Source organism: Haliotis rufescens, unplaced genomic scaffold, assembly GCF_023055435.1.
Source record: "Haliotis rufescens isolate VD_foot unplaced genomic scaffold, xgHalRufe1.0.p SCAF_23, whole genome shotgun sequence".
In the NCBI taxonomy this organism is placed as follows: domain Eukaryota; kingdom Metazoa; phylum Mollusca; class Gastropoda; order Lepetellida; family Haliotidae; genus Haliotis; species Haliotis rufescens.
Genome location: NW_025963924.1, coordinates 12,228,373 through 12,251,731, shown reverse-complemented (window position 1 = coordinate 12,251,731; position 23,359 = coordinate 12,228,373). Strand labels below are relative to the sequence as shown.

Below are 23,359 nucleotides of genomic sequence, written 5' to 3'. Positions count from 1 at the left end.
GTAAATCGTTATTCTGTTTATTCTTGCTTCAATTTACATATGGAGTGTGACAACAATATCTTAGAACTTATGCATATGACCGTTTGGGTGAATGTCGCAGCTGTACAGTGTATAGTAGGTTTGGGAACGAATATCATTTTAGCTTTTAGCAGAGATTTCTTTTGATAATTTAAGAGTTTTGTTGATTTTATTAACAATTCGTGTCGAAACAGTTATAAAAAAACAGTTTACTCCACAAAAAATAACAGTGTATAAATAAATGCCGATTTCCAGCTGATTTCTTTTCAGTAACAAGAAATCAATGTACACGAACATTCGCGAAAAGGAGTCCATTATTTCTGTAGGGGAGGTAGAAAGGGGGTGATGAAATAAACTGTTGCTCACGGTTTGAAAACAATGTCTGATTTCATTACTTCAAATGATGTTCTCTGTTATCAGAGTTTAAACATCTACAAAATTAAAAAAATCAGTGAATTGGCTAAAATAACCAAAACCAATTTGGTCTTCGAAAATGTGAACCCCTTTCGGAAGATAAATGGTCGTTCCCTTATTAGTCACTTGATATTTCTAGCTGCCAAAACACTTGATAAATATCTTTAATGTGTGTTATTGCATTGAATAGGGATAACATAAAAATAACTTAACATGTAACAAACATCCATAGCACTATAAACAACATAACATGCAATACCAGGCAGTAGAACGCAGTCTCTGGTTACAGCACGGGTCCGCTAGTCGACATAATTATAACATATCTATATGAATGTTATTGGTAAATGGTAAATGGTAAATGGTTCAGTTCAATGTAGTAACACAAACAGGATTTATCCATTCTGTATAATTTCACGTGTTGAATCAAGATGGTTGTCCTTCTTTACACAGACATTAATGCTACGTTAAGTCGAAGTTCTGGATGTCACCGGGAATAATTCGTGTCATCTGTTAATCGAGACAAGCGTAGTTTGCCTTTTTGTTGTTAACGTCGCGCTCAGCAGTATCCCAGCTAAATGACGGCGATTTCTAACAGTTCATTGATTGACATCATGAGCATCGATCTACGCAATTGGAATACGATGACATGCATCTGCCTGACCATCCGATCCCGTTAGTCGCCTCTTATGACAAGCATGGGTTCCGAAGACCAATTCTAACCCGGATCTTCTCTGGGGAGACAAGCGTAGTGTCGACATTGAAGCCAAGATCATGTCGGGACCAAATCATTACATTATTTTAAAATGTATATCGAATAGGTTCGAGTTATCGAGGTGTCATTGTATAGAGAACGCCTCTATTGTTATTAAACACTGTTTCTTGAACGAAAATATTTATATGATATCATCGCCTTTAATATATCATATGTCTCGTGATACTACTGGAATAGAACTTCTAGCGGCTTAAAACAATATTCATTCACTCCTATGTTATCTGTTGAACAAGATTAGTATTAAATAGGGATATATTAATAGATATATTGTTATTTAATGTAATTCGGTGTAGTGTGAACTATATTAATATGCTGATTTCAGTGTTACAGTGTACCAGTGCGTGAGTGAGTATTGTTTTAATCCGCTTTGAGTAATATTCCATCAATATTAATACATTATAACCATGTTTTGTCACTTCTAGAAGACGTGTGGAATATAAAGAATGGTTACCTCCCTTGTTGTATTGGTATAACTTAAGGGTTTATATAATACACCTCGTTTCTATACACGTGGCGGCGTCATCCTGCCGCAGCATCATCAACATCAGCTCCATCTTTAGCAGCTGCAGCAACAAAAAAGGTTACAGTGTTGTGGAAGGACGCCGCTTTTAGACCTCTTTAGGAAGGACCATATGTGTCATACATTGTCTATCGATTAAGTCTCCTATAAATCGACCACGTCAGAGAAAGTCTCATAATTGTTTCACATATTGACCCTACCTCTTATATTGATAGTGTCATTTATATAGGCACTGTCTCATACATCTACACAGGTATGTCTTCATATTGGAAATATCTCATGTTGACAGTGTCTGGCGTGCAGTGTCTCAGATATTGACAGTTTCTCGTATATACACATTGCGTCACATGCAGATGACGTCTGTTTATCATCGTTGGAAGAACGGCCCGTGCAATCCACATTCTATGGCTGATGGGCGCCCGCGGTCAGATCTCGACATTACGACTGTCGTAAGTCTATGTTAAACAATGAGAGATGGTCATCTGGTTCACTGTGGATGTATCGAGAAGGACCGTTACTGGCAAGCCAAGCAATCAATTAGTTCAGACCTGCACACTCGGCAGTACTTGCAACACCACCCTGGTTGCGACATCACCGTGATCATTCCTGCCAGTGCAACATCGTCTACGGTGGGGCTAAGGTAGAGTGTGTTTTTGTATAAGCTGCGGCTGCTTGTTAGGATGAAGGACAGTGGTTAGAGACGACCTATGTTGACCACAACAACCCGTTTGTTGGAATAATATACGATCAGGGTTAGACCAGTTCACGAAATATTTCCGATGATTTTTTCCAAAGCTGGTCAGGGAGAGAAGATGTTATTGTTTCTTACTTTATTGTTTAGTTGGTAAAAGTAAAACTTTCCATAAAAGTAAACTCGAATAAACGATACTACCTTTATTTACCATGCGCACTACTATTCGAAGAGTGAGTGAGTATGTTTAAGCCGCTTTTAGCAATATTTCAGCATTATGACGACGGGGGACACCAGAAATGGGCTTCACACATTGTACCCATGTGGGGAATCGAACCCGGGCCTTCGGCGGGACGAGCGATGCCTTTTACCACTAGGCTACCCCACCGCGCCCTATTTGAGGAGATGAGAAGAAGGCCATTGTGGCCCCAGCGAATATGACTCACTATGGTGTGAGTGGCTTGGCGTGTCGAAAAGGCGGAACACTTTGCGAAAACAAAACTTTAGTGGAAACGGAGTCCGAACAGTGCTTGAAGATAAAACATACAAGGGACAAGGGCAATTTTAGAGGCGGGTAGGCCATGAGTAACAAGAAATGTATTTTAACAAGTCAGCCAGCTAATACAACTCATCCAGCTCATTTGTAAATTCACACACTACCCCAAACATAGACATGTCTGTATACACTTTAGGCATTCTACAGCTTATGTATACTACTCCTCGTTAAATATTTACTGAAGACATCACATTATTCTCGATATGATAAATCATTGTTTCCCAAATATTAATTCGGGATAGTCACACCATCTTTCAACATTTGCAACGCCAAGGCTTGCATAATCTCACCATTAACCATTATATATACATGTAAATATGTATGCACTGTCTGGAGAATATCAACGGTAAAACGGAATTGAGTATTGCTCTGTTTTATCCTGCATGAATGGCTGTTACAGGGGCGGGTAACTCTTCTTGCTTAATAGTCACATACATCCGTCCGAAGAGAGTTATCTTTTCCTGATCCAATTATTTCAGGCTCGTCAATCAATGTCGTGGAAAAATTTGCGTTAACGTTCCACCATGGAACATAGAATGTTAGAAGAATCTGCTTCTGGTTTAAGACGACGGGTCGTGACTGTACGGGTCCCCACCATAGTCGGAAAGCCTCGTGTCATAGCGGATAACATCGGGAGGCGGGACACCTTCCGCCTTTCTTTTGTCACGTGACCACACTTGAGCCCGAAGTTTATTCGATACTTGCAGTTCAGTTGCTGGGACGCTTCTGGCGTGTACCATGGCCACCGTTTGGTTGTCTATTTGGTAAGAATGAGCTGTGTTTTTGACGGTTTCGTTTGACGACACCTGGGCTTTGGGGACATTCATCGCACTTCTTATATTGAGGGCTCCAGCGTCCATCTTGCCCCCCTTCATAGCCTCTGGCCCCCCTCTGATCTGCTCGTTGAGCTGGCCCAGCCTCGGTGCCTGCAAGGCCCGGGTTATGGACAAGGCCCCCGCGTCAAGCTTCCCAAACTTTTCGGAGGGTTTGTGAGATTTGCAGTAGATGTTCAGATCCGCTAGGTCATTTGGGTTCTGGCAGAAATTCTTCAGGTCAAGAGTCATAGCGCACACCGCGCACCTGAAACAGGCTTTATGAAACAGCACATCGGTTTTGATAGGTCCCCGCTTCTCCATAGCGTACACCGTCTTGTCGCACACAAGGCACCGTGATTTGGCCGTGGGTTTGGTGTAGCGAGGGGGTACGGGGTCGTATACGGTTTTATTGTCGGCCCCTGGATCAGGCCTGGGCGATGAGGGCACGGAGTTGTATGGACTAACAGACGCCGATGACGTCATACTGGAGCTACCTGTTCCACTGTGACCACTGTTTGTCTGTAAAACCAGCCTTGTGCCATTCTCTGGGTCATTGACGTAGGTATCCTCAACCGGAAGTTGTGTTGTGAAGGTTGCAGACGACACAAGTGGGGGGACATCCCGTTCCGGTGACCGTATGACTTCTCCATTGGAGTGATCTATAGAAATTTTCCTCATGTACGGTTGCCCGGGAAACAGATATTCCTGGTCACTTAGATGTCTCTCTCTTTGGTAAACTACCGGTTCTGTCTCAGGACTACCGACGTTTGACTGTCGCGCATGTGCGCCATTAGTCAATTGGGTCGGCCTGTTCACACCATTTGATCCGTGTTCCTTGTAATTTTGGTGGGTTTGAACATGTCGGAGAGAGTTCACGCCGTATATGTCACTAGGATTCGTTATTTGGGTCGAGGTCTGAACATTTTGGAGTGGATTCACGCCATGGTTGTCACTTGGGCTCTGAGCCTGATTTTGAACATGTCGAAGAGAGTTCACGCCGTATATGTCACTCGGATTGTTTATCTGGGTCGAGGTCTGAACATTTTGGAGTGGATTCACGCCATGGTTGTCACTTGAGCTTTGACCCTGGTTTGGAACATGTCGAAGAGAGTTCACGCCGTATATGTCACTCGGATTGTTTATCTGGGTCGAGGTCTGAACATTTTGGAGTGGATTCACGCCATGGTTGTCACTTGAGCTCTGACCCTGGTTTGGAACATGTCGAAGAGAGTTCACGCCGTATATGTCACTCGGATTAGTTATCTGGGTCGAGGTCTGAGCATTTCGGAGTGGATTCACGCCATGGTTGTCACTTGGGCTCTGAGCCTGGTTTGGAACATGTCGAAGAGAGTTCACGCCGTATATGTCACTCGGATTAGTTATCTGGGTCGAGGTCTGAGCATTTCGGAGTGGATTCACGCCATGGTTGTCACTTGGGCTCTGAGCCTGGTTTGGAACATGTCGAAGAGAATTCACGCCGTATATGTCACTCGGGTTAGTTATCTGGGTCGAGGTCTGAGCATTTCGGAGTGGATTCACGTCATGGTTGTCACTTGGGCTCTGAGCCTGAGTTGAAACAAATTGAAGATGGTTGGCGTTGAATCCTTCACCGGGACTTGGTGTCTTATCTGGCTTTTGACTGAGGACCGGATGCACATAGGTCTGTGCTGGAACGCTGTTCAAAGGGACAGAACTGATATTCGATGGCGCCTGTTGCATGGTGACCATATAATACTGCCCCGTCGGCTGTGACGTCAGCTGTGGCGTCAGCAAGGGGGAGTTTAGAGGAAGCTGGGCCGTGTTGAGATTAGGGAAGGGGGGAGCGCCGAGGCTTGGTAGGTTTGGTGTTTGACTGAGGTAGGGGGCGATTGGTGTGGTCAAAGGGATCACCTGATTGCCAAATCTGAGATTACCAAATTGGTCGACGAGAGGTTCCATGCTGACGTTCGGCGTATTGTTGCCAACCCACACAGATGTGGTGTCCTCGGGGGAGTTGACGTTGCCGTAGGAGTTGTAGTCACCGTTCATGTTGGGCCTGAAACAGATATAATGAACTGTAGTTCCTTAGTAATAACGACGCGTAGTAAAACTCGCTCTCGCTCGGGAAATACCGGAATTTAGTCTTAAACATAGTATGACATGAACACTCATAATATCCCCTATATACATGCCCTGTTTGGGTGTATACGCATAAAGGTGAAGTTCCACCATTTACAATTTCTATTTGCTTTATTGGTACGCTCCCCGTGAAGCTCCGGGTCTTCGTATCCCAATTGCGTAGATCGATGCTCATGATGTCAATCACTAGATTGTCTTTTCAAGACCTGATTATTTTGAGACCCACGTTATAATACAGCTAGAATAGTGTTGTATACGGCGTGAAGCAACAAACAAGCAAACAATCACACAAACAAACTACCCTTTACGGATAATTCGCCATATTTCCCTTGACACAAAGGACTTCGGCTTAACAATATTTTTGGTACGTGATGTTACTAGCTTAGTAGGGGATGCTGAAGACTATCATTTAGTTTCTGAAATCTTATATTGCACAATATCCTTCTTGACTCTAAAAATATACAATAAAAAATTCCCTATGCTGATTTCATAGACTGTGGAATAGAGCTAGCTAGTAGGGGCTAGGCTTGCTTTTGTAAGCGTTTCTAATATATTCCACAGTCATTATGCAGGACTAGGGATGCTGCCATAACTGACTTTGTCATCTTACTTTTCACTTTGTTTCACAAAGCTTTGAATCAAGTATCATACAGTTGTCAGTACTAGTGACTGGATGAGTATGGTTTTACGCCGCTTTTAGCAATATTCCAGCAATATCACGGCGGGGGACACCAGAAATTGGCTTCACACAGAGACTTGGTTTTTTTATGGATACTAGGTAGTTTTCAGCTGCAGCTGCAAGGCCAGATATTTGTTTTAATAAGACAATCAACATGAATCTGTTTTTTTAAGATAAACACCTGACAACAACGTCATTGTTGTGGCAGACAATTTCTCTTGTTTTTTAAAGAGTGGGTTATTCATCAAGAGTATATTAAATTATTTATATATGGTGTTTGTACGTCACACACATTTCACTGACGCAGTAGACGTTTATCAAACACAAAGCCACCGCCAACCGGTGCATATGTTCAGCTGAATACTCATATTACTAAAAGCAGCACTGAGAGAAGTCACACCATGAAAGATACATGGAAATGACACGTGACGCTTGAGAGCATCTGTAATTCCACGTGCGTTTGAAACCTGGTTTCACAAGTCATTAGCACAGACTTTGATGACCTTGAAAAAAGTCAAAACTGGAAATTCAATATTTTGTATTTCGCAGTTGACAAGCAGCAATTTGGGCTGAACCATCGACCCAGACATATATATGCACATCAGTTGGTGTGTATGGAATATTTGAGATCAAGGTCGGTTTGAGTTCACTAAGAGTGGCTAGGCTCCAGTCAGGTGTTGGCAATAATTTGTGTGGTATGTGAATCGTTATCCATACTTTGGTTTGATAACCCAAGGAAAACTGACTAGCATTATTAGGACTTAAATTGCAGCCTTGTCGCCACCCTGTTATTCAATCGGCCCTTTAAATCTGGGTGCTTAGGACTTTATCATTATAGTATTATACATTTATATACCCAAGGTATCCAGGTACTAGTGTCCGCTCAAATCCGGTTTTTAACTGCTCGCAACGATGTGTGGCAGGAGGGAAACGAACCGTGTTGGGTGTAATTCAAGTCAGTGACATCCTTGACACCTGTGTCAATATGAGAAGACAGACACTCTGACTTTGCATATATATACTGATGGTAAGAAATAAGAGAACACTTCACAATTCAGCAGAGAGTGAGTGAGTTTTTACGCCGTTTTTAGCAACATTCCACAAATGGCACGATGGGGCTTAGCAGAACTTGACTCTACGTATTTCACCAATGTGGAGAATCAAACCCGGACCTTCAGCGTGACTTGGTTGTCATCGTATCCCAACTGCGTAGATCGATGCTCATGATGTCAATCACTGGATTGTCTGGTCAAGACTCGATTATTTACAGACCGCCGTCAAAAAGTTGGAATATTGCTGAATGCGGCGTTAAACAACAAACAAACAAAATATCCCCTGCTTCATTTCATTGCATTATATGGATATGATGTTCACACGTAATGACACACGCCAACGTTCAACGTGACTATGTAATCTGGTATCTATCGCGCACGTGATGCACGCAGCGTCAGTACCGCCATGACAAGACAAGTGTGACTTGTAAACACCTGTGTACCAAATAACCTGTCCTTCAATGCATCGACTTGTTTACATGCATATGTTGTTCACGCGTGATTGTACATTGTTCAACGTGACATTGAACATCCAAAGTCAGATTCTGAAATATTGAAAAAGAAGGTGCAGGTAATACCTAACTCTTGAAGTAACTTGGCTAGAGGGCAGTTAACATGCAAAGTTTCTTAAAAAAAGGGTGTGTGGATGCGCATCCCTGCACCCGCTTCTGGACCCGCAGTGATTTTTATCGTGCACCTGATACACGCATCGTCAGTGACAAGACGCGTGTAACAGTCAAATACCCTGAATATACACTGCGGGCAATTATATAACATATGTGTAGAAAGAATTAAATTCTGTCATATAATGCACTGAAAAGCACAGAGTGCATTGAGACGCAAACGGTATAATTAACATGTCTCGCTTCTTGGCGTGAGAAACGCTTCCATGTCACGACGCCAAAACAGGGCTTCTTTGAGCACTGGATGACGTTAGGACGTTGACTGGAATGCCGATGCGGTGATATGTGCCCCTCCAGTGTTCCGAGTTGCTGGTTCACAATGCACACACAATACAATGACAGTGGGTCAGACCTCAAGCCTACACTAAGGGTATTTGTCTTCACGCAGTCACAACGGCTCGCTCACTAAGAGACTTGGTATGTCGGTAAAGATGTTTACTCATTGTAGGACGTCACTGTCAGTTGTGTTTGTGGGATTTAGGAGGAATGTTTATTGAGATGACTTAATTTTTGTGTAACTTGATTTTTGGATATTTAAGTCAACAAGGATTGTCTTTCTGTTGGGTCACAAATGTCGGATATTCGTTGACGATGTTTTTTTATTTCTGTTTTGTACAGATTCATGATCAAACGTGAAAGAACTGTTGTTTATGGTGAATGAGTGAGGTTGGTTTAAAGGCATTTTGAGTATTAATTCCTTTACACAAGTGAGTGAGTGAGTTTGGTTTAACGGCACTTTGAACATTATTTCCTTATATCAGTGGGGGGCACGGGTGGCCCAGTCGTCTAAGGCGTCGCAATTCGCTGTGCAGAGTTGCGTCCCTTGGGCATGCCAGAAACCTATGATTGTGGGTTCGAATCCCGGTTCGCCCCGATTATGTTTCTAGGTTTGTCAGCACCCTACCCGTGCTCGTGGGTTTCCCCGAAGTGGTAAACGTCTGAGACCTGCATAACTTCGGGCGTTCCTCACACATTAAGCTGACACGCCGCGATATAACTGTAATACTGTTAAAAGCGGCGTTAAACCCAACTCACTCACTCACTCACGCCTTATATCAGTGAGTGAGTGAGTGTGGTTTAACGGCACTTTGAACGGTATTTCAGCTTCTTCACGACGCGACACCTGGACGAGGAATAGCCTGAAGTGATGTGAGATACTTACCTCTTTGGTGGAACCCACGAGCACGGGTATGGTGCTGACAAACATAGAAACATTAAGTGGTTTCTAGATATGTGAGTCTTCTACTCATGTGATAGATAATGGACACTTATCGATAAACCACACTCGATACATGAGTATATCCTACCTGACATTGGAATGTATATTGCACAAGAAATAAGGTTATACTACTCGACTTTTGGGAGGGATATTCTTTTTGTTCCTCAATAAACCCAATTGGATCAATAAAAGTATCTCTATCAATAGTTGTGTAGTATACCATGACCATGTATTCTGGTTCAAAGGACCAGTAGGACAAACCGCCCTATTTCTACAACTCTTGATTCGTATTTAGCTAGGTCAAATAAAAGTATACTGTTGTATGAAGAGAGTAAATCTACAACGTATGTCACGTCGCTTCAGTTTAACAAGGAAGGAAGGCCCAAACATAAGGCAGGCCCAAAATAAAGAAGGCCCAAATATACGGAAGGCCCAAACGTGACGCGGGTCGAAACCGGCGGGCATGTAAATGGTTCTGACAAACTTAGGGCAATACGGACTTCATACAGACATGGTACACTATTTAAAAATTCAAAGCCTTTTCAAGGCTTTTCTTCTTGGGGTATTAGCCTTAGTCTTTCAATATTCTTTTTTAAATCCAGCATACTACATATTAATCGCAAGACCTAAAAAGTATTATGAACATCATTAATTTGCCAACAAGATTTTCACAACTAACAATAATAATAGATTAAGTCTGCCATGAATTGTAATACTTTTATTAAGAAGTATATGTCATTTCGTCCACATCCAAGGCTTTTCAAGCTGTTTTTGTTATTTTCAAGGCTTTTCTATTTTGGCACTAAAATCAAGGCATTTCAAGAGGGACCTTTAAATTCAAGGCCTTTAGGAACCGTGTAAAAATCGGGACGAATCGAACTCGCAACAGTGTTTTGTTGTATTTATTTACTTAGGCACAGTCTTGAAAAGGTAGAAACTTCAAATCTACATTTACGATAAAGTTTTATCCACTGTATTGTTTGTTGTTTGTTTGTTGTAGTTGAACGCCGCACTGTACGACAGCGGTCTGTATAATCGAGCCTGGGCCAGACAATCCAATGATTGACATCATGAGCATCGATCCCTGCAATTGGGATACGATGACATGCATCAACCAAGTCAGCGAGCCTGACCACCCGATCCAGTTAGTGGCCTCTTACGACAAGCATAATCGCCGTTCATGACGAACATGGGATGCTGAAGACCTATTCTGTACCCGGATCTCCACAGGTCCAAATGAATAGTGATTCATATATTATCTTTACCTGCATGCCGTGATTGTTAATGATCATTTCTCTGACTCCATGGAATAATACTATGAAAGAATTGGATAGCACGACAGGGGGCACATTAATGTGGGGTCAGTGTTTACCAGTAGTGTATCATATGATGGTAAGTTAAATCATGTCAACATAGGGCATTTTCCTTAGCATGTGGTCTTGAAACAGTTGCCTTTGATATGTATTCATATATTTACACATACAACATTTCTGTTTGATCTCTAGCATTTATATTTTTGTAAACATCTGTTAAAAAGTTTCAAAGAGACAAATTAAGGTTCGCAATGTCTTTCTAAAACGCACCCCACTTTCAAAAATATTACCAGTACACATGTACGCTTCACTGTTATGTGTCCGCCGCTGTGGTCTTGTGGTAGAGCGTCCGCCCGGAGAGCGGACGGTCCGGGGTTCGATCCCCGACCGCATCATACCAAAAGACGTTAAAAGATGGTACTTGTTGTTACCCTGTCTGGCGCTCGGCATTAAGGGGCTTAAACAAGGACTGGTCGGCTCGGAGTCAGTATACTGTGTCTGAGTGGGGTATTCATGTTAAACTGCGGCATGGTATCTCAGTGAGCTAGCACTATAAATCGGCATCAGTCCGGACTAGTAGAAGCAGACACACACACACACACACACACACACACACACACACACACACACACACACACACACACACGAACGTGCATGCACGTCGCTATGTAAGTGCAATTATCTTAGACGCGACGTTAAATCCCATTTCACCTCAATGTTATGTAAAACGGTAGTGTAGACTATTATATGAAATTGCATTAAGTACTTGTTTAAACGAATTCCTGGTTTACCACAGTAATGTTTATCAGATATGTCTTTCACATTTACAAATAAGAGATTTCTACATATCCAAATGTATATGCTGTAAGGGTCTTGTTAAAATTCAGTAAGGCTGCTAAATGTTGTACAGTCTTTTTAACACACACGAGACCTGTGTACCAAAAGTGTAAAGAATGTCATATGTTTGTCACACCTGAAAAATATTACTTCTTTGTAGCTATAAAGAACACCTAGCCTCCGTGGTCTAGTGGATAGAAAGTCTCCCCGGAGAGCGGAAGGTCGTGGTTCGATTCCCGGCCGCGTCATACCAGAAGACGTTAAAAGATGGTACTTGCTGTTACCCTGCCTGGCATTCGGCATTAAGACGATAAAACCAGAGTCAACCGGAGTCGGTATACTGTGTCTGAGTGGGGTATTCATGTTAAACTTTGGCAGGGTATCTCAGTGGGCTAGCACTGTAAAAACTGTTGTTAGTCCGGTCTAGTATGCACGCACGTCTCTATATAAGTGCAATAAATTTTAATGCGATGTTAAACCCTATTTCGCCTCACCCAGCAAAGAAACAAAATAAAAACAACTTGGATGAAAACCCATTAAAACAACATTTCTAGGGAGACTATGATATGTTGTTGTTTAGGCCCACAGCGATACCATTGCGAGAAATAGAGAATCTCACCCGACCGACCACTTCATATTCTGTTTGTTTGTTTGTTTGTTGTTTAACGCCGCACTGACCAGTATTCCAGCTCTATGAAGGCGGTCTGTAAATAATCGAGTCTGTACCAGACAAACCAGTGATTGACATCATGACCATCGATCCATGCAATTGGGATACGATGACATGCACCAACCACGTCAGCGAGCCTGACCACCCGATTCCGTTAGTCGCCTCTTACGACAAGCATAGTCGCCTTTTACGGCAAGCATGGGTTGGTGAAGACCTATTCTACCCGGATCTTTACGGGTGTGGCATTCTGGGGATGGTGGGAGGGTGTGCCGGGCTGGGATTGTCCCCGAAAATTCTTGAAAAAATTAAATGGTTGCTTCAGACTGTTGAAAAAAATGCTACAAAAATACCTCCCCGCGCTCGAATATCAAATGGTCGGTCCTATACGACGGCATCTGTGGCTTTACCACGTGTCATACTGGTCATCACAAGGTCATCACAAGGTCGGACACTAAGTTATGCCAGCTATGGTGTTTTTATCACCAATTTTTTCTCTCTCGGAAATAACTGTCAGCTACTCTGAGGGTGGGGTCCCGGCCTGTCCGAGAATTCATTAAGGTCACGCGAGAGTTGACAGCCGCCATTAATCCAAGTAAATAAACGAGCAGAATGCTACGCAGAGACATCTTGATCCTTCTAAAGGAGAGTATCAAGTACAGGGACGGTTGATATAATTGTTTACTGCCTGACTGGGCAATGAAAGCCACATCGACCTGGTTGTGTTACACCTTTAGCTCTATCTTGGATGAAACTGATCATGAATAAAACTTATTTGATGACTCTATTACAAAGACATTAGGCGAGTGTTAATATTTCAGGGGACCGTCTCATAAGAAATAGGTAAAATATTTTTTAAAACGGTGGTTTCACGTCAATTTGTCTGCGGTTGATAGATAGTGTATATTGACATCGCTTTACCCGGCGCTACTTTAGACGGTTGAATTAAGAAATTAACTTAACGTCCCTGGATGGGCGGCTCAGCACACAGGTCATAATCAGGCGAAGTTGGACAACGTTCGACGCGGAGAGTGGGTGGATGGGTGATCATGTTCGGCGGCTTGACTCCTCAGGGCTTCGGTCCTGCCCCACGATGAGACGCATGTTGTGGCTCTTCAAGCAAGATACCATGTTTACCCAGTAGTGAACGGGTACCCGGTAGGAGGAGACGGTAACGTGACTGTAAACCTCCCAGCGCCTCATACGACAGCTTGGTTTGTATACTCCCCAAGGAGATGATAATTACATTTGATTGCACACCCACCCAAAGACAGGAGTAATAATAATGGAGCGTCATGACCATTTACTCTGGTACATAATAAATGAATTATTATTATGATTATCATTATCATCACCGTCGTCGTTGTTATTATTAACAGATTAAAATATATAAAAATGCAGCAAATAGGATTTGGGTGATCCTGGCACAGTCAGGCTGGTTAGGCTCATCATGAGCTGAGGGCCCTTGCCCCCTCTACACGCAGCCCAGACAGCGAATGGGACTTCTCCAAGGAAGCGCTGCCTAGTCATACCCACCGAGAACTTTTCGGAGAATGTGAATACTCCCCAACACTGCATCCTTCTGCATTACCCAAATTGTCAGAAGGGCTGTATCCCAGGCAACAAACCCGGGGACTCTCCCAGTATCAGTCAACAGATCAGGAGGTACATAACCTAAAACACCGAGAACAACTTGGTACTTGGGATGCAAGCGTGACATTTTGAAAGCGAGGTCCTTTTATTATTATTTTTATTATTTATTCATTTTGTTTTATTTTATTTTGTATTAATATTGGTGTTTTATTGTGTATTATTATTATTATTATTATTATTATTATTATTATTATGATTATTCACAACATTAACGTTCCCCAAAGACTGAATATGAAGTTTCGAGATGCAGCAGCTATAAAACAGCATCTACCTATACAACTATGCACAGGTAAAGCGAGTTGGAAAAGTCAATCCCTGCGTTTGACACTGAATTGTCTATTCGTGAACGGTGTCACTTCACTGGGAACGTTTCAATGTGCACGTTATAAATCAGTTTTTTCGTCAAAAACCAATTAAAACACGAAAAATATTGTAAACATTTCGTTGCAGCGTTACGTATATGTTGGTAAGTGCACGCTCCCTGCACTAATTGTTTGAGAGGGGCCTTGTTGTGTGGGTATCGGTACATCAAAGGGTGGGTGGTGTCTCCGATGTATTTGTGAAGCATACGATTTAGACATAATGAATGGGTCGACCCTATGTTACTGCTCTAAAAGCCACGTGCGGTTTGCAGTAATTCGTGTTGATTCTTTTGAACTTGAGATAATTTTGATATGACATTTATTAAATCTAAAAGCAGGCAGTATTTCGAACGCGTGATGTGGGAGCAGCCACCATGCAGACACCGGGTCCATTGTTGGAGACCAGAACATGACGTAGCAAAACCCTGTTTGAATCTCACCGTTAATGACCCGTGAAGATCCGGGTTAGAATAGGTCTTCACCAACCCATGCTTGCCGTAAAAGGCGACTATGCTTGTCGTAAAAGGCGACTAACGGGATAAGGTGATCAGACTCGCTGACTTGGTTGATGCATGTCATCGTATCCCAATAGCGTGGATCGATGCTCATGATGTCAGTCAGGGGGTTGTCTGGTACAGACTCGATTATTTACAGAACACCGTCATATAGCTGCGTGCGGCGTTAAACAACAAACAAACAATGTTAATGTACTGGCTTACTGTGTGGAGACCCGCAATGATTTGTGCAGAGTTCTGTCCCTTAGCGATGCCAGATCGGGGTTCGAATCCCAGATTATCCTTGTTTATGGTTCTTGGTTTGTCAGCACCATGCTGTTCGGCTTCACCAAAGTGGAAAGTGTCCAAGACCTGTATCGCTTTTCCTCCCACATATAGTTGACACCCCCCGATGTAATTGAAATACAGTAAACTACGGTTAAAACGAACTCAAAGGGACAGCCAATTTTAGTTCGTTATAACCGTAGTTCGTCATAAGCATATTATACAGCATATTTACAGCAAATGGCCGGGGCCAAAAATTAAATTCGTTATATCCGTCAGTTCGTTATAAGCGTGTTCGTTATAACCGTAGTTTACTGTACTGTAAACAGTTCAAATCAACTTACACCCACTTACACACCGTTTGTACTGGTTTGTACTGTGCAAGTACTTGTTTTCATGTTTTAGGGAGTTTATATAGCTGCCTACGCTGATGTGGATATTAGAATTGTTTTCCCGTTCAGCGATGAAATGTGATGTTTGAGTATTACCGTGTATTAATTATCAGGCTACAGGTCTAAACGGTTGATGAAACGATATTATTATGGCTTATACTATTATGTCACGAAAAAAAGTTTGAAAAAAATGATATTACTTACATCAAACGCAATGACATGACTCAATGCAATGATATCACTTATAATGCAATGATATCTCTTATAATGCAATGATATGACTTATAATACAATGATATCACTTAAAATGCAATGATATCACTTATAATGCAATGATATCACCTATAGTGCAATGCCATCACCAGCATTTACACAATTGTCTACACATCACGTGACAAGTGTAAAATCGCTTTGACAACGACAGCGTTAATGACCGCTACCCACGATGAGACTAGACATTTGTCCAGTGTAAGTGAGTGAGTATGGTTTTACGCCGCTTTTAGCAATATTCCAGCACTATCACGGCGGGGGACACCAGAAATGGGCTTCACACATTATACCCATGTCGGGAATCGAACCGGGTCTTCGGTGTGACGACTGTAAGACTGTCAGATCAGTGTTCTTCTTACGACGTGTATGTAGACGTACCAGCGTCTACAACTACCCGATTGAACCACGGGTTCAGACAACGCATGTGAAATATACCATGTGAGAAACCCTATGGAGCAATCCCTGATTAGCCTGCAGCGCTGCCAATCACGTTTTGGGAACTTTCAGGTAAACGCCGTTTTAAAGTCGATAAACAAATGATAGGTCGGTTACGTGAGCTAAACAAAGCTTGAAGGTTGGTTCTAGTGACACATTGTCTGTTTTCCTCCATTCATTAACAGGTTAGGGGGCACGGGTGTCCCAGTCGTCTGAAGCGCCGCGATTCGCGATGCAGAGTTGCGTCCCTTGGGCACGCCAGAAACCTATGATTGTGGGTTCGAATCCCGGTTCGCCCCGATTATGTTTCGAGGTTTGTCAGCACCATACCCCCCTGCTCGTGGGTTTCCCCGAAGTGGTAACCGTCTGAGACTTGCATCACTTCGGACTTTCCTCCCACATTAAGCTGACACGCGGCGATATAACTGGAATACTGTTGAAAGCGGCGTTAAAACCCAACTCACTCACTCACTCATTAACAGGTTAGATGTGAAGAAAAGCCGTTGTCATTGATTCTTGCATTGCCATGCTTGATGTTCAGTATTGATGAACGATATTTCCTCATTAAGGGTTTATCGGTTTATCAGTCAATACATTCATTGATTATCTGTCATATTTAACACAAGTTATATACCTCTTTGTGCCGCCGGATTGATATATTGAAAGGATAACACGTGTTGGTTCTCAAGGGGTGCATTTAACTACGTCGGAAACATTTGGTTTGTATCCAGTTTCATTTGCTAGTGACACCGTCTAGGATTACAAATGTACTTTAGGTTAGTTAAATGCATAGTCATGTTATTTTTTATGCTCGTGGATTGTTTCAGTTGTATTGACAGCCTGTTTCATAAGGACTGCATTAATGCATTGAGGACCCATGAAGATCTGGGGTAGAATAGGTCTTCACCAACCCATGCTTGCCGTAAAAGGCGACTAACGGGATTGGGTGGTCAGGCTCGCTGACTTGATTGATGCATGTCATCGATCCCAAGTGCGTGGATATCGATGCTCATGATGTCAATCACTGGACTGTCTGGTCCAGACTCGATTATTTACAGACCGCCGTCATATAGCTGGAGTATTGCTGAGTGCGGCGTTAAACAAGAAACAAACACTGTTAATGTACTGGCTTACTGTGTGGAGACAATTATTTGTGCAGTGATGCCAGATCGGGGTTCGAATCCCAGATTATCCCTGTTTATGATTCTTGGTTTGTCATCAAACAGCAAACAAACAAAATATCCTCTGCTTCATTTTACTGCAATGTATACATAATTATGATGTTCACACGTAATGACACGCGCCAACGTTCAACGTGACCTTGTAAAGCATCGCGCACCTAATGCACCCATCGTCAGTACCGCCATGACAAGACACGTGTGACTTGTAAACACCTGAGTACCAAATAACCTGTCCTTCAATGTATTGACTTGTTCACATGCATATGTTGTTCACACGTGCTGTTTATTGAAGTATGTTTGTAAAGTCAGCGAGTGAACGCTGTCACTGATATACCAGCTATATCATGGCGGCAGTATAGTCGAGTCTGGACCAGACAAACCAGTTCCTGGAGACATCAGCAACGACCAGAACACAGGGCACGGCGACATCTACCTGCCACAGTGTGGGACCACCGATCCATTCCAGTCGATAACATATGTTACTGGGAAGTACTTTCCCCTCGTAGTACCCTGGGGGCATGTTGACTTAGAACCTCCATGTACCGGATGCACGGATGTTCCGCGTCAGTGAATCCAGGATATATATTTTTTGTTGTGAGGGGAAGGTGGAGCCTTCTTTCGACTACAGTTCATTTCGACTACAGTCCGTTCGACTACAGTAATTATGATAAGGCGGCATTCGACCACACTACACACTAAACCCCAACCCCAATCCCCGCCACACACACACAAAATAAAAATAACACACACACACACTTGATAATGGGATAACTCAAAAATACTGACAAAAATCTTAATATACAATTAAAATTTGAAATAAGGCCTTACGATATAAAATATCCTGCTTTGATTAAATATACAATTATTAAGTTATTAGGAAGCTTATAGTCTTCGCTACTTGAAATAGATTCGCGAAATATCGCGATGATTAATTAGTATCCTTTATACATTTTATATTTTTCGATATTATTGTCATTAATTAAATTTAAATCAATATTTTCTCAATACTTTTGAGATCTGTGTTAAGTAATATTGGTAATTCCGGGATGAGCATCGAGTAGAAAAGTTGATGATGTTGGGGATTCGGGGGGAGGAGGGGGTTGGCATTTTCATATTTCTTGTGTGAAACAGACATATTGTCTCCACGTAAACGGGATAATTATCCATTGCTAGGTTTATCTAGATCACAAACCTTCAGTTAGCAGACGAATGGAGTGTTGTTTGAATGGCCTGATTGAATGGCAATTGACTCGAACCTCGTCCAGAACAATTAGAAACGTTTTGGGAGATAAGCCAACCAACCTATTGTCGAATACCGAGCTTTCCGTCAACAAACTGTTTCGTGAATTTCGTCAAACGTCTGACAACGTATATCGTGTTTGTTTTGTGGGTGTAGTGTCGCCTAGCCGCCTTCACCCCTCCACACAGAGGAGACAAAACAAAGTACCCTGCACCCATTCCAGGTGCGAGTATTGTCTTCCTGAAGTGCATTACATTCATTGAGCCACTGTAGGCAAACCGTATGTTTTAGTTTGTGCTATCTCTAAAGGCGGAATAAGCACCGATCCCTGAAAGCAGAACGTGAATGTGTAGATTGCGAATGTTGGAAACTGTTGGCGAAGTTGTACGTCATGTTGGTATTGCATTCTTAGGTAAGTTCTGAATTAATGCATTTCAAATCAAATTGGTAAGGAATAGTAACAGGGTATATTCTTCTATGATTCCACGATGGATACTGGACACCGTTCCACAAAGCGATCTTAAAGCTACGACTATCGTAAGCCAGTGTTAAAGTATGGGAGTTACGATCACCTTAGCGCCAAGATTTCTTTGTGGAACGGGGCCCTGGTTATTTAAAACTGAAGAGAAACAGCAGCTTGACGGTAGGTCAAAATGTTACAACCAACACAATCACTGCCGTGAGAGAATCTGTTAAATATTGCAACAGAAATCTGTAACGTCAGGATATGTTAAACATTGCAACAGACCCACCAACCAGAGAGTGGGTCAAACATTGCTACAGGCCCACCAACCAGGGAGTGGATCAAACACTGCTACAGGCCCACCAACCAGAGAGTGGATCAAACATGGCAACAGGCCCACAATCAGAGAGTGGATCAAACATTGCTACAGACCCACAATCAGAGAGTGGATCAAACACTGCTACAGGCCCACCAACCAGAGAGTGGATCAAACACTGCTACATGCCCACCAACCAGAGAGTGGATCAAACACTGCTACAGGCCCACCAACCAGAGAGTGGATCAAACACTGCTACAGGCCCACCAACCAGAGAGTGGATCAAACACTGCTACAGACCCACCAACCAGGGAGTGGATCAAACACTGCTACAGGCCCACCAACCAGGGAGTGGATCAAACACTGCTACAGGCCCACCAACCAGAGAGTGGATCAAACATGGCAACAGGCCCACAATCAGAGAGTGGATCAAACATTGCTACAGACCCACAATCAGAGAGTGGATCAAACATGGCAACAGGCCCACCAACCACAGAGTGGATCAAACATGGCAACAGGCCCACCAACCAGAGAGTGGATCAAACATTGCTACAGGCCCACCAACCAGAGAGTGGATCAAACACTGCTACAGACCCACCAACCAGGGAGTGGATCAAACATTGCTACAGGCCCACCAACCAGAGAGTGGATCAAACACTGCTACAGACCCACCAACCAGAGAGTGGATCAAACATTGCTACAGGCCCACCAACCAGGGAGTGGATCAAACACTGCTACAGGCCCACAATTAAAGAGTGGATCAAACATTGCTACAGACCCACAATCAGAGAGTGGATCAAACATTGCAACAGGCCCACCAACCACAGAGTGGATCAAACATGGCAACAGGGCCAACCAACCAGGGAGTGGATCAAACACTGCTACAGGCCCACAATTAAAGAGTGGATCAAACATTGCAACAGGCCCACAAGCCACAGAGTGGATCAAACATGGCAACAGGGCCACCCAACCAGGGACTGGATCAAACACTGCTACAGAACTACCAACCAGAGAGTGGCTCAAACAATGTAACAGACCCACAAACCAGAGAGTGGCTCAAACATTGCATCAGACCCACAACCAGAGAGTGGATCAAACATTGCAACAGACCCACAATCAGAGAGTGGATCAAACATTGCAACAGACCCACCAACCAGAGAGTGGTCCAAACATTGCAACAGACCCACCAACCAGAGAGTAAGTTACACACGGCAACAGACCCGCTGGAGTGTAGCATCAGCTATACTACAGCCCTAGATTCAGTGGACTGAAGCGCCTGCCTTGGCACACTTGCTAAACAAGCCAAATCACGTCTAATACTTAACCCCTTTAATATTTATCAAGCAGATAAGTCTATTGTATGTTCAGGTTTCTGATTACGCTAAGATTGTACTTATATTAATGGAACAAGTGCTAGTTGTTAACACGGCAGATATGTATCGTCTCCGGGTCGTCACGCAGTACATACCGGCTAAACGACCGTGTTAATAAATAGCACACTATAATCATTGTCATATGTACCAGCCCCGGAACATGGATCTAAAAAAAGTGAAATATATGATGGCACTAGCCTCCGTGTTATTGGCTACAATTAACCAAAGATGTTTTATACACAGAAATATGACTAACAATTAGTTGTTTTAAACTAAGTTACGTTCCTTTAACACCGTCAAGTGGTTTCTCTGAAATGAGTTCAAGTATATAGCGTATCATTTGTGTACGAATGTTTGTCTGAATAATACGTTTTTGTCAAGCGTTAAGGTGTATTCAGTTTGAGTTATGGACCTGCAACAGGATTTAACAAACAATGTGGATTTGTTACAATTCATATTTATATATAGCGTATGTGTTTGCAGATATAATACCTGGCGCTTTGTATTTACTACACCACCTATACAGGTATAGACACACCTGTGCATATATTGTTGATATATCTCCTGGGACATGCTTGAAGATATGCTCCAGTGCACCCGTGAAGGCGACTTTGATTTAAGTGTTAAATATCGACAACAGTAGGAAGATAGTCCATGGCAAACAATGACGACCCATGAAAGAAACACTTCACTTACCTGATTGACAGTGACCAGTATATATGTTTGTGATATATCCAGGTAGTTCAGGTAAATCCACGTGCTGATGGCACTGGGAAGATGCTCTGTGGCGGAGCGGCCTTCCACCTGGCGCGTTCAGAGCTTGTGTGTACACCTGCCCGACACAAGCCTTTCATCTCGCCGCACGGTGGAGCGGGCACCAATCCCTATCAGTTGTGTACAGCGTTCGCCGCACGGGTGCTCGGGGATTTTCCAGTCTAAGCGTAATACTTACAATGAATAGACCAGTGATAATTTAATATGTATATTTAAAATGCATTTATATTTATGAATCTAAATAATTTGTGCATCGGAGATCATATACATGGCATGGGGAAATAGTATAATAAATTGGTATCGGTTTCAGACAAGTGTAAGTACATAAGTTCAGAAAATATCAAAGAGGCTCTGTTTTTTTTTGTTTTTAATGACCAGGTAAATGTACCCAGGTAGTAAATTGCAAATCCCTTATATTTAAAGGGCAGCTACACTTGATTCAAGCCATTCTAGCACTCTGCTGATTTGTCCGTACCACAATGCATATGACTATCGGAGTGAGTATGGTTTTACGCCTTGCTTTTAGCAATATTCCAGCAATATCACACTGGGGGACACCTGAAATAGGCTTCACACATTGTACCCATGTCGGGAATAGAACCAGGGTCTTCGGCGTGACGAGCGAACGCTTTAACCACTAGGCTACCCGACCGCCCTGGCTATCAGACTAGCAGCTATCAATCGCACTAATTAAATAGAAACAATGTCTCAAATTCACTTAGGGAAGGGTAGCCTAGTGGTTAAAGCGTTCGCTCGTCATGCAGAAGGGCCGGGGTCGATTTCTCAATGAGTACCATGTGTTGAAGCGGTGATTTTGCTGGAATATTGCTAAAAAGGGCGTAAAATCATTCTCACTCAGGTTTACATAAGACATTGATTACAAAGTCATAGTAAAGTTGATGTGAAATTAGGTTTAACGTCGCGTTCAAGATTATTGCACTTATATAGCGGCACCATTTCACAAGAAAATATATTTGCAACAAACACATAAACAACAAGAAAACATATCTATGTTTGTATATTCCTTATAGCGATTCGGGCTGTGGGAAGCCTAGTGGTTGATGTGTTCGCTCATCATGCTAAAGGTGAGGTGAGGTGAAATAGGCTTTTTAACGTCACGTTGCACTCATATAGCGACGTGTGTGTGTGTGTGTGTGTGTGTGTGTGTGTGTGTGTGTGTGTGTGTGTGTGTGTGTGTGTGTGAGAGGACTAAATCCGGTTTTATAACCCTATCCCACTGAGATACCATGCCGCTGTTGTACATGGATAACCCATTCAGACATAGTTTACTGAGTCCACGTCCACCAGTCCTTGTTCTAGCCCCATAATGCAGAGAGCCAGGCAGGGTAACAACAAGTACCATCATGTAGCGTCTTTTGGTTTGACGCGGTCGGACTTTTTTCTTCGAGTGAACCCTTCTCTTAGAATTGTACATGAATATAATACATGACCATCCAATCATTCAATAGAATGTCCCGTTAGCAGAGATTTCTTTTGAAAATGAAATGGTTTAGTATTCAAACCATTTACAATCAGTTACAGGGACTGGGGGATGTATAAGGGTTGTCAACCATAACATCACACCTTAGTATTTTAATATTATATATCAACACTGTTTATGTGCATATGACATGTTGAGGGACTACCACCGAGTTTTGAATTGCAAAAAAACAAACATCATGTCTCCTTGTCAAGTTCATGCACCTAATAATTGAAGTATCTATTCAATAAAGTCCCCACCCGTCATACGTCACTTTCTAGCCGTGG

General features: G+C 42.7%; 1 protein-coding gene across 1 annotated transcript; it reads right to left on the bottom strand.

Moving 5' to 3' along the window:
• Positions 1–3: 3 nt before the first annotated feature.
• LOC124133083 (homeobox protein 2-like) lies at positions 4–21,670 on the bottom strand. The gene is made up of 2 exons (XM_046497324.2): positions 21,515–21,670; positions 4–5,821 (listed from the first exon to the last, which is right to left on the bottom strand). The coding sequence occupies exon 2, from the start codon at positions 5,812–5,814 to the stop codon at positions 3,532–3,534; it is 2,283 nt and encodes a 760-aa protein (XP_046353280.1). The 5' UTR covers positions 5,815–5,821; positions 21,515–21,670; the 3' UTR covers positions 4–3,531.
• Positions 21,671–23,359: the final 1,689 nt, after the last annotated feature.

What these genes read in the sequence shown, in the direction of transcription:
- LOC124133083 (XM_046497324.2), bottom strand. Translation starts at nt 5,814, where the DNA reads ATGAACGGTGACTACAACTCCTACGGCAACGTCAACTCCCCCGAGGAC.